The sequence below is a fragment of the Conger conger genome, chromosome 18 (assembly GCF_963514075.1).
Source record: "Conger conger chromosome 18, fConCon1.1, whole genome shotgun sequence".
Taxonomy (NCBI): domain Eukaryota; kingdom Metazoa; phylum Chordata; class Actinopteri; order Anguilliformes; family Congridae; genus Conger; species Conger conger.
In genome coordinates, this window is record NC_083777.1 from 14042034 (window position 1) to 14058936 (window position 16903).

At 41.8% G+C, this 16903-nt stretch overlaps 1 protein-coding gene across 2 annotated transcripts in view; it reads left to right on the forward strand.

Annotated features, from left to right (window-relative positions):
* Positions 1–419: 419 nt before the first annotated feature.
* Positions 420–16903, forward strand: part of LOC133118663 (inhibitory synaptic factor 2A-like) — a 33910-nt gene continuing 17426 nt past the window's right edge. The window contains exon 1 of one of the 2 annotated variants that reach the window (XM_061228815.1): positions 420–866. Coding sequence is in view for 1 of the 2 variants with exons in the window: in XM_061228814.1 (XP_061084798.1) it covers positions 10201–10204 (4 nt within the window). In the remaining variant the exon portion in view is untranslated. Of the gene's footprint in view, positions 867–10140; positions 10205–16903 lie in introns of those variants that run through there. The other variant, XM_061228814.1, reaches the window with a different exon arrangement.

The following is a 16903-nucleotide window of genomic DNA, read 5'->3' on the forward strand; positions in this document are numbered from 1 at the left end:
AGCTAAATGCATGCACATATTCACACACTCACTGGGCACATACACAAACACAGGCTATCAGTTGCTAAGATAACGTGGTTAAAGCATGTCCAATTTAAAGCACAATATCATTTCCGAGCTTTTCCTTTCATGCATTCCAGGCTAGCAGCTTACATAACACCTCTCTGCCAATGGAGTCAGCCAGGATTGTGGACCAGCTGACCAGATAAGGACCTCTTTACTGTTGATGCATGAGTGTGCCAGCTGTAGGAATGTCTGACTTCCCTCGACTAGCCCTCCGTCCCCCCACCCCCACCTCTCTCTCTCGCTCTCCCTCGCTCTCCCATCCTCCTCCTCCTCCTCCTCCTCTCTCCCCCTCTCCACCTCTCACTCCCTCCCTCTGTCACACACACAAACACACCAGGACTGCAGCGGTGGAGGATGGAGATCTCCTGTAAATGCTCCTGTCGCCAGTGAGTGTGTGCTGTGTGTATGTGCGTGCGCGTGTGTACGCGTGTGTCTCTCTAGCAAGGACCGGAGCCGGGCTCGCGCATGTGCGCGCCTGTGCGTGTATGTGTGTGTGTGTGTGTGCCTGCTTGTGTGTGTGCGTGTGTGTGTGTGTGTGTACTCTGCCTTTCGCTGACACCTAAAGAGAAAAGGAACCAGCACCTGATTCTCACTGGAGACTTTTGAGGCATTTTGCTTCAAGCTGAAGCAGGGGACCTGCGGGAATGATAGCAGTGCTGCTGTAGCCCTTCCTCATGTCTGGACCATGGAGGAGGCCCCCGGACAGAGACTGAGAGGCTCCCCCCCCCTGTAAAGGACACATACTGGGAGAACTGGGGAGCACCAGTTCCACCCGCTCTGCCCGCAAATTGCTTTTTGAGGTGAGTCACTTTCCTTTCACCTTTTAGTTAAAAAATGAAAGAAGTTAGTTGATTTCCTAGAAGGGGGGAGGGCGGGGGGGTTATAGTTTTGGCATCATTTCAGATTCCATCTTCTGCAGACTGCAGAACTGCTGTGCTGGTTTTCAGCGTGGAACATCTGTGAACGGACAGTGTTGTCACATTTTGTTTTCGGGGAGAACCAAAAGGTGAAATAATTAACCACAAACTGTACAAGAAATACATCAGGACACGTTTTGTGCGTGCTTACTTTTATAAAATGTTGAACACCCTTAAACTCACAGTAAATAAGTTCAAGAGACAAATGATGTCAATCTCTGTAAGACAAGAACTACAAATGTAATTGTACAGTTCATTTGTAATAAAACAGTTTTGTAATTCAGGATTGCGATGTAAATGACTAAGGCAGGATAATGACATTTGCATTAGTTAATTTGTTTTGTATTCAGTTTGCCTGAGTGAGCAGTAGTGTCTAGTGATCCGGAAATAATGCTGAATTTCTTAGTAACATGTATCCAATGTGCAGGCATGCATTGTGCCGGCATATCTTAAGAACAAATTGCAGGAGGTGGAAAAAGTATAGGAGTTTGTGAAATGCTGTCAGCTGCTGCTTGGTGTATCCAGAGACTAGGGAAACAGCAGAGAGGAGCGATCAGAGTACAAATGACTCCATTGCAGAGAACGCAGATATTTAATGAAACATAAGCACTACGGTGAGATGGCATCTGAGGGGGCTTCAACTCCTGGCTTCAACTGAGGGGACAATCACGAGTGATGACATGCCTGATACTGCTCGTGACTGAGCTAGGGGGCATCGCACCAGAGTGAGAGAGAGAGAGAGAGAGAAAGAGAGAGAGAGAGAGATGCCCCCCCCCCCCCCGGAGTAATATTCCCATCCCCCATTGCTTTAGCGCTTAACTTATTTTTAGTTATTAATATTTTTCCTGCTTTTTATTTAAGTCTTGATCCAGAGATTCCTAACTCTCCCCCATGATCTGCTCTGTCTACTCTGTAATCCTACCATCTGTCACGCTCTGTCCTGAGGTGAACACCCACACCCTAGTGCTAGCTTGGGACATTCCAGTACAGTGCTTTTTTTTTTTTCCTTGTTTTGTTTATAGGGTGCATGTTTCTGATATGCAAGTCTGTGAGCATGTAACCCGCTCTAGTGTTCTGGCCAGATGTTACTTTGCATGTGCCGTAAGGCTAATTCCCTGAAAACCAAAACCCACAGTCTGCTTGCATGTAAACGTCATCAGTCGCGTATTGCGTTATAGGAACTGGGTCCGTAACTTGGTGGACAATTTTCTGATTCTCCGGTTGGCTGTACATTGGACAGGGAATTCACGTGGAATTGCTGCAGTAAACGTCCAGCTATGTACTGTAACTGAATAGTGTACAAAGAGAGTATGCAGGCTACCCTGGGTAAAGGTGACTGTACAGCAAATAAGCTATAGTCTGCAGAGCCTGATAAAATCACACTTCACCACCACATAAAACACTGACGTTGACAACTGGCTCCAGAACTGCAGTGGAGCTCTGCTATGACTGCCACAGAGCCGCAGCATCTGCAGCTGGACTGTAGACCAGGGGGTAATGCTCCTGCAAACTGAGCTGAGCTGAGCTCTTCTGCTCCTGGAGCCTCATTTACTGTGTAAATGGTGCATACAGACAAGAAAGACGCATACACCACTTCCCCCGTGGATTTGTGATTCACAAACACAAACCCGACGTTTACACACATAAACTACCACCCATCTGTGCAAATGTACATTTGGGAGACTAGAAACTGCTGAGTCGGATATACAGATGCAGATGGTAAAATGCAGGTAAATGTACAGACCCAGTTCACTCAGTTCCTTTCACTTCATGTCAAAGTACATAGCTAATAACAATATGCATTGTGACATGAACATAAGCAATTTGTGTTTTTGTGTGACTATGTAAGACCTCCGCTTTTAGATGCAATACTTTTCTGTTTAATCAGACAATAGTATTATCTTCGTATCATATCGTATAATGTTTTGAATAATGGCTCATCATAAGCTGATAAGTGCTGTGACTCAGTTAATCAAAACCACTATTATTAAGTCCTGGATATGGTAGACTGACCATATGAAATTTGGGGGCAATTGGGGGGGGGGTGATGCCACAGGCACATATGCATTAATTGCACTGACAAAAATGTGTTATGTCTCATAATTCTGAATGGTGCATGCCTCTTCAACTGTGTGTGCAGTAAATAGTTTGAGATATTAACACTTATAGGACGAGTACAAAATAGGTGGAAATTGCCCTCTGGGGGGGCAAAGGGGAAAGGGTTAATTTTGTGAGCTAACAGGGCAGAATACTAGGCTTGTGCACATATGCAAAATTTCAAGTTTTTAAAGTACAGGTGAGCATGGACAATTTTATAGATCAGAATATTTTTGAAAGTATGCACTTTTTTTCTTTTATGCAGACATGACCTTTAAGTGCAGAACCTCCGCAAAGTAGTGCCCAAGGTTTTGGGATATTTTTGGTCCCCAAAAGAAAAAAAGATTTTGGTCAATCTCGTTCATACCTTTGATCAGATCTCTAAGCATGGGTGTGACATGAACAGCCAGGGGGTTTTCTCTCCCATTTGAAACTCGCTCATGGCATTCCGACAGCTGTCGTGCGATGCTCGGCTCACAACCAGTCATATACCTCCTGGTGTTCAAGGACTGAAGCTGGTCTATGTTTAAGCACTGTGATTAGCAGGCTATAATATGGGAATAGGCTATACTTGAGCACAGTCCAACTGGGATGGATCTTCAGTTCCATCTCTGCTTTGTGAAAGAGCTTCAGGCTGCATGAGTTCTCATCCTGGACTATTCAGCTTTCAGCCTCTCTCTTCAGAGTCTGTGTGCCAAAGGGGGATTTGATATGCGATAGCAGGGCACTGACCTCACATCTTCGTGCCTTAAGGACAAAATCCTGTATGAGAGGCCAGGGAATTGAGAGTCAAAACCTTTGATACAGTCACACGTTTGGAGACAAAGCAATAAAATAGTGTAACTAATCCTTTCTGGTATAAAATTCCCAGTGCTGACTACTCACTGACTACTTTGCAATGAGAAATCCTGCCAAACTGCTATACTAACCACAATACTACAGCCAATCCGCAGTCCATAATGAATAAACAAATAGATAAATAAATAAAATCTTGTTGCGTAATGGCACAATTTATCAACTCAACTGCATAACTTTTTGGATAAATTGGAAAAAGCTGTTATATAATTTCATTGAGACCTGCTTTATCAAAACCCAAGGATAATTTTCATTGAAAATTTCATTGAAAAGGGAATGCATTTAAGGGCTATAATGGAAATGTTATGTCTGTGCAGGAAAGGAGAATATGTTTTTGCAGTCCTGAGTAAAGAAAATGGGCTGAGATGCAAATGTAGAATTAGATAATCTACTTTTGCCACAAAAACAACTGGCAGACATGACATTGCTTCACATGGCTCTCCTCACACACAACCCACTTCAAAGCATTAAATATAATCTTGAATATGCAAACCCACAGAAAAAACAGGATTTTCAGATTAAAACTGCAGGAACATGTACGAGAAATAAATATTTAAAGCAGTCTATTTCTCTGAGATGTATAAGCCAAAAACAGCAACACTCATTTAGCTATAATGGCCTAATCTTTTTATTTTATTTTAAATTGTATGAGCCCTTTGAGGATAAAAATACAGTAAAAAAGCATATGAAGCTTGAAAGTTAAAGTCCCATTAAGCCCAACTCATATGTACAATATAATATCTGGCTTTATCTAAATGTTGTCCTGTATATTATACAGCATTTGAGCAGTGACACAATTTATTTTGTTTTGGCTATAATGTACATGTACTATAATGAACATGTGGTTAAAGAGTATATTGTCAGCTTTACTTTGAGGGTATTTACATCCGTATCACTGTAGGAATTACTGCTTTTTTTAATATACACTCACCGAGCACTTTATTAGGAACATTTTTACTTATTAGGAACAATACACCCACTTATTTATGCACTTATCTAATCAGCCAATTGTGTCGCAGCAGTGCAATGCATACAATCATGTAGATACGGGTCAGGAGCTTCAGTTAATGTTCAGATTAACCATCAGAATGGGGAAAAAATTTGATAGAAGTGACTTTGACCGTGGAATGATTTCACACTCTACTGTTTGCAAAGAATTGTGCAAATAACAAAAAACAATCCAGTGAGCAGCAGTTCTGCAGACAATTAATGAGAGATGTCAGAGGAGAATGGCCAGCCTGGTCAAAGCTGATAGGAAGGTGACAGTAATGCAAATAACCACACATTACAACAGTGGTATGCAGAAGAGCTTCTCTGAACACACAACACATCATAAGTCTACGTGGATAGGCTACAGCAGTAGAAGTCTAAAAAATAAGTCTAATAGATACCTAATAACGTGCTCACTGAGTGTATTGTGTGCCCATTTCAGGGCACCAAAATATTTTGGATAAATGGCTTCACAGGTTTCTGATTTGTCAGGTGTGTTCAAGTGCTTCCTGTCTGCTATTGGCATTTAATGATATCATCAGCCTGAACATGCATTTCCTTGTCCAGTATTTAAACTGCTTTTTTGGCTTGCATTCTTTACTTCAGATTAATGCGGGTCACATAGAATAATGTTGTATCAAGAGGATATGCTTGATATGTTTTGGAGAAGATACACTAAAATGTATACAAATACCCTTTAATAAAAGCTCAGAGTCTGCGCTTTGACCAAATGTGAGTTGTTTGATTACAAACAGAAAAAGGCAAGGTGATTCCAAACTTTTGAATGGTAGTGTACGTTTATGAATTTTTACAGATGGAAATGGCTGCAATTTGTGCCAACACTGCATTTTATTTTCCCACAGTACAAAACACCAATTGTAGCATCTTTCATGACTCTCCTTCATGTACGGCAGCCATTTTGCACCACAAAGCTGAGGTGAAGAGGGAGAGAACAATGTTTTTGCTAATAAAAGATTAGGTTGGGAATTTTGCCAGGGCATCTGGGAACCCCCGACTCTTTGCAATGAGTGTCACAGGATCTTTAATGACCACAGTGAGTCAGAGTCAGTGGTCAGACATTGACTCTCCTGAATACAGGCACTGGCCCCTCCCCATCTATCTCTCATACAAGCGGTGGACACCCAACCCTGTAACTGCAACCGACTTTTATCACACTTCTATACCTGTACCTTCATATATTAAGGACAAGGGTTATTACTTATTATCATTAGCTTGTAGACCTAAAAGTAAAATGAAAAATAATTACATTTGTGATGTACATTATTCAAGTTAGCTTGTACTTAGTTTGTGAAGCAAACTAATGGTTAGCTTAATGGTTGTCGTCTCTTTAAATACAGTAACATGCACTTGCATAAATGCAGTGCGTGATTTTACTTATGAAAAATCATGAGTATGGGATTTTGCAGTTGGCAGTGAGCAGAGGTGCAGTAGTCACTGAGAGGTGTATATTTAACCTGGGGTAAACCCCAGTCAGATATACAAAGAGCCCAGCAGTCCATGTTTCCCTTCAGAAAAACTGCTGGTTACATTGGAGAAAGAGAGCTGCAGCAACTAAGAAAATAAGTATGGATGCCATCCAACAGACCTGTTGGGCCCCGGTGCAAATGATACTCCGGGCCCCCCTCCCCTTCAATAATATTACCAACACGCACACCTGCAGTGCGCATGCACCAGCCATTCAGAACCACAGACTGTAGACAAAGCACAAGGATAAGCACTAGCCAGTCCTCCTAACAAATAGCAGTAATGTTACTAGCAGATATGAGACAACATCACAATATTAGTTTTTTCACATTTTTAGTTTTGAGAATGAGCATTTGGATGTGGCGGCGGTCACTAGTAGCCTATGGTGAAATTGAGAATCAACGCAGTGCATACATCGGCTTGTTTGCACCAGTTGTGTTAATATTCCTGCATTCTCTCAATTTGTACTTGTTTTTTGCTAGCTATCTTTTGCTGACAAATCATGAAACTGAACATGATAGATCGAGCTTAGTTCACAGCAGGCCAATCATATGATAGATCGTCAAAAACGAATAGTTTCCCACAAACAAATTACAAACAGATAAATATACAGATAATAGAAGCAACCATTTTTTATTTGTCCACCTCTTACAACATTAACGTGAAGGTAATTTGTTCTACTGTTAAAAACTAAAAAATAGTTTTTTTTTAAACACATCATTGGTTTGTAACCATGGAAGAGATATGGTATGCAAATGAAAGGTATTTTTTGCATGAGCAAAGATTGTTTCTCAGTTTATCTATATGACTCAGCAGTCTTCTCGTTGCAGACGCACAAACTCCCCACCTCGGGCCCCGGTGCGATCGCACCGCCAGTCCCATCCTGAGCTATGCCCCTGTCGTCCAATGAGGGCCAAATTAAAAACGGAGATTTCCGTTAGCACAGTGGTGTCTGTACTTGCTAGAAAGCATAACATTGAGATAGTTGCCAGGAATGCTTGATTAAAAATATTTAGCTATGCAAATGGATAAGGTTTTGAAATGTGACATGGTCAGAGAATCTAAGTGGACCTAAAGGGCGGATATCACAGGGTTGAGGCTGGGCAATGCCTGTGGCTAACTGGCTATGACCTAAACAGAGCTGACTCCATCTCAGCAGAGGTCATCCAGAGGTCCTCAGGTTATTTCAGCAGCTCCCAATAGTGTGCGATGGGCTAATATCTGCTGCATTAGCTTTACATGCAAGAACATGGTGCTAGGTGATACAACTGCTTTCAAGGTTACCGTTCACATGACATTACATAAGGTATTATACATTTCAGTCATGTTTCAATAAATACGATGTACACATTTCCAGAGGAGAAAAGAACTGCCACTGAGATTGAGTGTAAATTCAGACAGACCGTAATCATGGCAAATTGTTCAATGTTTGCATGTCAAAGGGTCTGCATCTCTTCAGCTTAAGTGTACATTAACTGTGGAAGGGGGTTGGAGCTCTGCTGTCATACCAGTGACTCATCATTTTTTATACATACACTGCAGAACAAATCAGCCATTCTTTCAGATTCTGTCAGATAAGATCACGTGCAGTCACTGTATCTTTACGCGAGTGCATGCACACACACAGACACACACACACACACACACACAAATAGAATAATTATTTATTTTATATTTCTTATGGCTGATTAGTCTTTTTTTATCTGTCATCTAATCAAGGGATTATAATATGATCATTGATTACTAGATTTTGAAGACATTTTTGTATTGAATTTGCAATGGCAAGTTGAATTGTACTTTATATTGCACCCATATACTGACAGGGATGTTTGAACAGATTATGGCAGTTTCTCTTGAAACACTGTTAGACAAATGCACTTCACATTTTTTTCACAAGTGGTAGGTTATTACTTGTACCCAAGAGAGTACAAGGATGATTTTGTTTAAAGGGTACCATCTGAAATACAAAATTAATATGGAAGACACATACTGGGTATATTGCGAGCATTAAAATTCACAAGAGTGAAATGAAACCACCAAGAGTAAATTGCTTTGTATTCTTTGTGATGCATATGATTTTTAATCTCTCCAAAATTCGAAACATATTTTTTTTTACCCAGGAGAGAAAATGATTAATCATTTTAATCATTACGATTTGTTCTCAACAATACAGTGACTGACTATTCACAAGCACTACCAAGGCTAAAACATGAAAAAGCTCAAATTCATGAGGATTTATGAGGAAGAATTCTAGGCTTGGTTAAATCCACATTTGCCCTTAACATTGTCCCGACTGAACTGTAAATGCAAGAAATTGGTTAATGATGATTATCGCTTAGCTCATCTAACTGTGTTTGAAACACTAAAATGCATTAAGGTGTGAGTCAGATTGAATGTCATATAAACTGTTTATTTTGGTAAGCCTAGTGTTTGGACTATGTCTCTGTTTTTTATTATTTCTCAGCATCATTATGGCTTCCTTGTCTGTCATTGGCACAACTCTGGTCCTCATGTTGACAAATGCAAATAACAAACTCAAAAGGAAATGAAAAGCCTAGAACTGTGACTAGATACTGAATGCTTCCTTATACCTCCACTAAGGAAGCGATTGAGTACTCCTGACTACTCAGAAACAGAGAGCTGAGAACCAAACTGTCCAAATGCTTTTGGTCCCCTAATATGGGGGCAGAGTATGCATAAAAATAAATGGGATGTGATTCCTACATGGATCACCTGATATGGATGTAAATGCCCTCATATTAAAAGGTGACAGTCTGCACTTCAACTTCATATTCATTATATAATTTCAAAAGTGTGCTGGAGGACAGAGCCAAAAGAACAGCTATTGTACCACTGTCAAAATACTTACGGACTGCACTGTATATACTGCACAATAGTAACATTACATTACATTACATTACATTATTGGCATTTGGCAAACACTCTTATCCAGAGCGACGTACAGTTGATTAGACTAAGCAGGAGACAATCCTCCCCTGGAACAGTGCAGGGTTAAGGGCCTTGCTCAAGGGCCCAACGGCTGTGCGGATCTTATTGTGGCTACACCGGGATTAGAACCACCAACCTACAGGCCGCCCCAGTAACAGACAACATCACCTGTAGTACATAAATAGATTGAGGAGGATTACTCTTTCACAATTTTAGAGTGACTACTGCATTATGCATAATCCTTGGGATGAAGTATCTTGGTTTATTAGAAGAAAGGGTGGTTATTGGGAATGGACGTAGTGTCAGGGAGGCATTCACTTTGGTGAGAGAGTTCAGTTCTGGCTGTGAAGCATACAGACTGTATGAATAGGATGCTTCAATTCAGCTGTAAATCTACAGTACTTGTGATTTAGCTTTTTTAATTAAATACTTTATCTTTATACACACTTCAGTTGCATGAGCATAACAGGAAAATGGTCTAATGACTAATCTGCAGAGAGATAAAAATAAGCGCTGAAGTACTTATTGAAATAAGTTTTTATATTGATTTTATTGAAATAACATTTAAGAATGAGTAAATATTTAAATTTTACTATTGACGTAGGTGCATTAACGTGTGTGCCTTTGAATGGGTGTCGGTGTGGTGCACTAGATGGCATGTAAGAGACTAATTGGATAGTCTGAATTAGCAATAAGTAGTGTGTGTGTGCCCTGCAATTGAATGGTAACCTGTCCATGATGTATTCCTGCCACTTGCCCAATGCATGCTGGGAGAGGCATCAGCCCCCACCTCACCTCTGCAACCCTGGTCAGGAATGAGCAGGTTAGATCTGGATTGAGCATGGGTGAGTTTGCATGTTACCTGTGGTACTGTAGAACTTCCAAATATAGAATCCGATTTGTCATTTCCATGAATTGTAGACAATGAAAATTAATTTATTCATTCATTCATGAATCCACGTGGTTGTCTCCGCAAAGGTTAAATAGTAGAAGGCTGGCTAAAACAGCTCCTTCACAGATCCTCTGGAATATCTGCATTGCAGACTTGGGACTGGGCTTCTATTCAAAGCAAAACCCCTCAGCAGCTCAAACAAGTTTTCAATTAAGCATAATATTTCCCTCCATCAAGACAAAGTCTATTAGTGGGGAGGTGTAGATGGTTAAAGCAAAAACCATGTCAGCATTACACAGGAGGAATGATTAATTTATTTTTCTTCTCAGAACTTTTCTTTCCATCGAAATAATTCCATTTGATGAAGCAATTTACAGTACAGGGACTTTTCAGTGTTTCTGTCTGAGCCAGGAGTGGCTCTGAGCAGAAAATGTTATTAATTTATTTTGTTATTAAGTTTATTTTAAAGCATGTCAATTTTGTAAACGCATACCTTTAACTGTGTAGTGATCTCTTGCTTTACATTGCAGTTATTTAGCTGACACTTTTATCCAAAGCAACATGCAGTTGCTAAGCAGCTGTGTGGATCGTATCGTGGGTACACCAGGTCTTGTACAAATACGATTCTGTCTGTAAACACTGTAAATTACGCCCCAGCAATTGTTGGGATGGGCAAATCAGGCCCAAATTGTCCTGATTATACTATAGTGTGCACCAGGTTTCAGCTTTACATTCTTAAACATAAAAAACAGTAACAGGTTTGACAGTAACTGATATTAACTGGGCAACTCTTGCAGTTTTGCAATGTAAAATGACATTAAAAACACATATGTAACACTTATGTACTCAGTATATGAATTGCCTTATTTGTAGGTTACTACTACAGATTCATTTACATTTATATTTTACAATTTTGTCATTTGGCAGACGCTTAAAAGTGTCAAATCCATAAATAGCAAAACACACATGAAGAGCTGTTCTAAACAAAAAGACAATAGTCATCTTAAGTGCAAATTTGTATTATTATTTTGTTTTAATTAAGGGTTAAGGTTAGACAAGAGGGACATTGGAAGGGGGGCGGGGGATCAGGAGGGAGGACTAAGGTATAGTCTGAAAAGGTGTGCTTTTAGTCTGCGTCGAAATATGGGGAGGGATTCTGCTGTCAGTGGAAGGCAAGTCATTCCACCACTGAGGAACCAGAGCGGAAAACAGGCGTGAACGTGCAGCTTGACCACCTGGTGCTTGTAATGAGGGGACCGCAAGGTGACCAGAGCTGGCAGACCGGAGTGGCCCGCTGGGGTGTAGGGAGCAATTCAAGATTGGATGTAAAGTGGGGCAGTCCCCTAAGCAGCCTGGAAAGCCAACACTAGTGCTTTCCTGTGTCTGGCGATAGGCAGCCAGTGGAGGCCAATGAGGAGTGGGGTGACAGGGCTGACTGGTGACTGGTGGTCAGGCGGGCTACAGCATTCTGGACCAGCTGGAGGGGCTTAATGGCACAAGCTGGGAGACTGGCCAAGATAGAGTTGCAGTAATCTAGACGGGAGATGACGAGTGCCTGGACTAGGAGCTGGGTGGCTTTCTCTGTCAGGAGATGACGGATATAGTGTATATTATGGAGAGAGAGGTTCTGGCAGTGGAGGTTATATGTGGAGCAAGGGTGAAGTGGTTATCAAGGGTCACCCCAAGGTTCTTGGCCTTATGGGAGGAGGATACTACAAAGTCCTCGACAATCAGTGAGAGGTCAATTGTCAAAGAGGACTTAGCAGGGATGTGGAGAAGTTCAGTCTTGCCAAGGTTAAGCTTCAGGTGGTGGTAATTTATCCATGCAGAGATATCAGCCAAGCAGGCAGAGATCTTTGTGGTGACCTGCGTATTGGGAGGGAAGGAAAGAAACACAGTGTCGTCGGCATAAGAGTGGTAAGAAAGGCCATGAGAAAAGAGATAACAGAACCAAGAGACATGGTGTATAGAGCCCCTCGAAGTCACCTGGTAGGAATGAGTGCAGATCCTGTGACACCCATCCCAGTCAGTGATGAGAGCAGAATCTCATGGTTGACTGTATCGAAGGCAGCCGACAGGTCAAGGAAGATGAGGAGCGAGGAGAGGTATTTGGCTTTAGCAGTGTAGTGCCTCTGTGACCGCGAGTAGGACAGTCTTAGTGGAGTGGCCACTCTTGCCAGACTGGTTGGGATCATGAGGATTGTTTTGGAGGGGATAAGTTGTAATAATAGTGGGGGGCAGACTGCACATTCCAGAGTTTTAGACAGGAAGGGAAAAAGAGGCCGGTAGTTGTTCGGAGCAGAGGAGGAGAGGAGTGACTCTGGCCCTCTTAAGGGAAGAGGGCATAGTGCCAGAAGAAAGGGAAGTGTTGATTAGGGAGGAGAGAAAAGGGAGAATGTCATTAGAAAATTGATTGTAGAAGGGGAGAAGGGATGGGGATGGTAGTTGGGTGGTGGGATGTGAGGATTTTCAAAGTGTCAGAGAGGGGAGAAAATGAGGATAGGGAGTTGGGGATGACAGGAGGGTTAGCAGGCATAGAGCATGAGGATGTCATCTACCTCATTTTCATCAGCTGTGAGGGATGAGGGAGGTGGGGGAGGAGGGGGCGTGAGAAGAGAGGAGAAGGTTGAAAACAGTCTGCGAGCGTTAGAGGCGGCTGCGTTAATCTTAGACTGAAATAAGGTAGATTTACTAAGAGAGGCAGGGGTACAGACAGATGATTGGAGGGCATGGAAAGAAGTTATATCACTGGGGAGACAGGACCTTTTCCGTTTTCTCTTTTTTTTTTGCGCAGCTCCTTGTGAAAACCAGGTCAAGAAGGGTGCCTACCTTGGATGAGGGTGGGAGGAGAATGTGTGAGGGTGAGGTCAAAAGAAGAAAGGAGGGAGAGACAGGAGGACTGGGTGAACTCTGAGTTCAGGTTGAAGTCACCCAGGAGGATCAGGGGAGTGTCATTGCCTGGTGAGCAGCTAAGCAGGATGTCTCTCATCCAAGAAGCTCCGCAGAGGACCTGGAGGGCGATAGACAACAATAATGAAGAGTTTACACAGGAAAGTAACATAAACCACATGAAATTCAAAAGGAGAAGGAGAAGGATGAAGAGAAGACACTAGAGCTCCATGAGGATGAGATTAGGAGACCTGTGCCTCCTCCTCTGCTAGTGGGTTGGGGTGTGTGGGAAAAAGAATAGGCAGAGGAAAGGGCAGCCGGGGTGGCTGTGTTCTCTTGTGAGACCCACGTTTCTGTCAAAGCAAGAAAGTCGAGGTTGAGATGGGTGGCATAGGTCGATATGAAGTCTGCTTTCTGGATGGCCAACTGGCGCACACAGATGGATCTGGGAGAGAACATCAGCTTAGAGATATTCCGGCCGTGTTGGCAGGCAGCAAACCTCCAACCTAACTGGGACCTGGGGAGAGGAGAGATAACAGGAATGGGTAGGAAACACATGGAGGGTAAATGGGTGGACAAGAGGAATCCTACGCAGTGAACAGAGGGCAGGCAGAAAAAACTATAATCAGTAATCAGACTCTCAGACAGCCTTGATGGACACCTGCAGATTGACACTCATTTAACAATCACACACATGATGGCTCAAATAATTAAGAGGAGAGGTTGACATCACGTCCAGAAATGGATTTGACTCTCCTTTCCAACCCCTGCCATCTCTGGTGTGTATAAGAGCTGCTTCACAGACTTAAAGCTGAAATGGAAGTTAGCCCTGGTGTTCAGAAATTCAGCTATGACCGCCTTGAAATCAAAACCTAGCTTAAGCCAATTTTCTGTTCCCCTCCACAATATCCTTTTCACGCGCATCCTCTCGTTTGACGTCAATCAAATAGACTCCCTGGCCAAAAATTCCCCCCGGAAGATCTGTTTCACTCCTGTATACGTCATATCACTTCCGCTTCAGCTTGTCTTTAAGCCAAACTGAACTGCAGTAACATAAGAATAATTCAATCAAAATGTGCCTGGTTAGATAATGGCTAGGACAAGTAGGGCTGCCACAGTGACCAAATAAGCACAAATTATTCCACTCCTAACCAAAATGTCCTACTGCAGAGGTACTCAACCGTGTTCCTGGGGATCTACTATACTGTGGGGGGGCCTATAGTGTAGTGGTTAAGGTAAATGACTGGGACACGCAAGGTCAGCAGTTCTAATCCCGGTGTAGCCATAATAAGATCCGCACAGCCATTGGGCCCTTGAGCAAGGCTCTTAACCCTGCATTGCTTCAGGGGAGGATTGTCTCCTGCTTAGACTAATCAACTGTATGACGGATATGCATATGGATAAGAGCGTCTGCCAAATGCCAATAATGTAATACTTGTACTGTCTTACACTCCAACCTTAACAAAGCAATTATATTGAATTCAATTTATTTTCGAACAGCTCTTCTCACAGAAGACTGTCACAAAGATGCTTTACGGAGTAACACAGAAGATAATTAAACATTTCAGCTCTAAGTTTACCAATAGCATATGAGGTAAACGACTCCCTTTGGGGAGAAAAACAAAGCACACCTCATTCACTTCATTGAGCTGCGAGTTAGTAGAATTAGATGTGCCAAAATACAGTTGAAGTGAAAACCTACAGGACCGGAGATCTGCAGGATTAGGGTTGGGTAGCTCTGTCCTACAATATAGTAGAGGAAAGAGTATTATAAAGCCACAAGTAATAATTGTCTAAACCAAGAAAAAACTTTCAGGAGTAGTGATCACTCCAGAAATGCCTTGAGACTGGAAAATATAATAACGAAAATCAGAATGATACGAAATGCATTGAGCTTGTTGCTAGGATACCATGCATTTGAAATATGCTCTATGGAATGAATGTATAAGTATATATCTTTGGCTGGTGACCCCTGGCCCTGCTTCTTAATTAGACCTGGTTGTTTTTGTTTCGTAAGAATATTATTAAAGCTGCTGTACAGAGACGTCTGAGTCAGTACTGTTGCTTACCGTATTGTGCTTATGTTTGGCTTTACTTTCGGTCAACATTCTATTTTATTTGTCCATTAGAGAGGTTATCTTACTCTGAATGAGTCGAAAGAAGGACTAGACAAAAGAGCTGAAGAGAAATCTTTCTGCCCGCTCAGGAAGGTATAAATAAATGTGTTGAGGCCGTGGCGCTGTAATGCGGTGTGTGTTTGCTGTGGTATTTCTGCACCTCAGGACGTTGTTAATAATGTCTGTAGATTCAATTGATAAGATTGTGGCTCAGACCAAGGACGATATAAAGATCTGTGGGTTACGAGCTTTTGTTGTGACTCCAGGGCTAAATTAAGTGGGTGATATGGTGTGAATAATCTGATATCAGAAGATTCTTGTCACTTTAAGTACCTTGGAAGAGAAGTAAATCTTTGTTGAGTGCACTGCATACCTACTGTGGTTCTCTGCGGTAGTCTGAAATCACCATGGGAAGTCTTGGTGCAGGTATTGGTGCAGCACTAGCATTTCAATTTGTTTGCATTTCAGGTTTCTCCTGGGAAGAAAATAGCAATTGTGTTTGTATGTGTTTTGGATGTACACTCACTCTATGCAGACTGCATCACAGTTTTATTTATGAATGCACGCACACATGCACTCTGTGATCCTGAGCCATTAACAATAAGGGAGTGTTAAAACAAATGTGTTGGTCAGTGAATGAAATTCAAGCTCCAGTCTTCAGGGGCAGCACTGAGTAATGAAATTACACATTTTTGTGGGAGGGACAACTCCATCATTTTAACCTGATTTAAAGCATTTGCCAAAATAGGACCCCTCTTGGTTTATGTCCCCTCTTGGTGGATGTGACACCATGGTCCCCTGTTATATAGGTAGACAAGTGCACGTAAATACACACAGGGTTCCTTTTGTGTGTAAGCCAACCATTAAAGATACTGTATGCTTCCGTCTTGAGCTTGGGCTGAATCGTGAGTTCTTATCATGGGCCCTTAAGCCCCTCCCCCTTCCAGGGGGGTCACAGATGCACAGGACAGTTACAGAAATGCAATATTTTAATAAGTTAAACTTGCACAGCAGCAAAGCCGTCACAGGCACACACTTCTCCAAATCCAATTGCAAATTCAATGGAGATGAGGAGTGTGTGTTATGAATGTATGAGTAATTTCAGTGATGAATTCATTGGTAAAACTGAAAGCTCTACAAATGACAGGGTTAGAAGATGTAGCACATCAAAAGCAGCATGTCACTTAGCCAATAATAAGACAAATGAATTGCAGAGCTAAATATTAGGTAAATATTATGAGCACAAAATATCAGGTCACGGCTCTGTCAATATATTTAAGAAAGAACTTATGTACGAGTGTGTGTAAAAAGCATACAAAAGCGAAGAGAACCATCTCCAAGTATATATTCGTGAGTCACTCTCAGCACTGTTGAATTTTCATGTCAGTTTTCATTGCCGCACCTACTGGAAGTATTCAGCATACTTTTCGCTGAAAGTGTACCAATTCCACATTTTTTCCAAATGTTTTTTTGACAGCATTTGAAATATCAAAACAACATATGGTAACAAGGCGCAGTGAAATAGGCATAAGTTAAGGATTAAATAACAGAAAATGTAAAAACTATAATAAGATAGTATTTACATCTGTAAAGAAAATTGTATGTAGCTACAGTGGCTTCAGAAAGTATTCAGACCCCTTCAATTT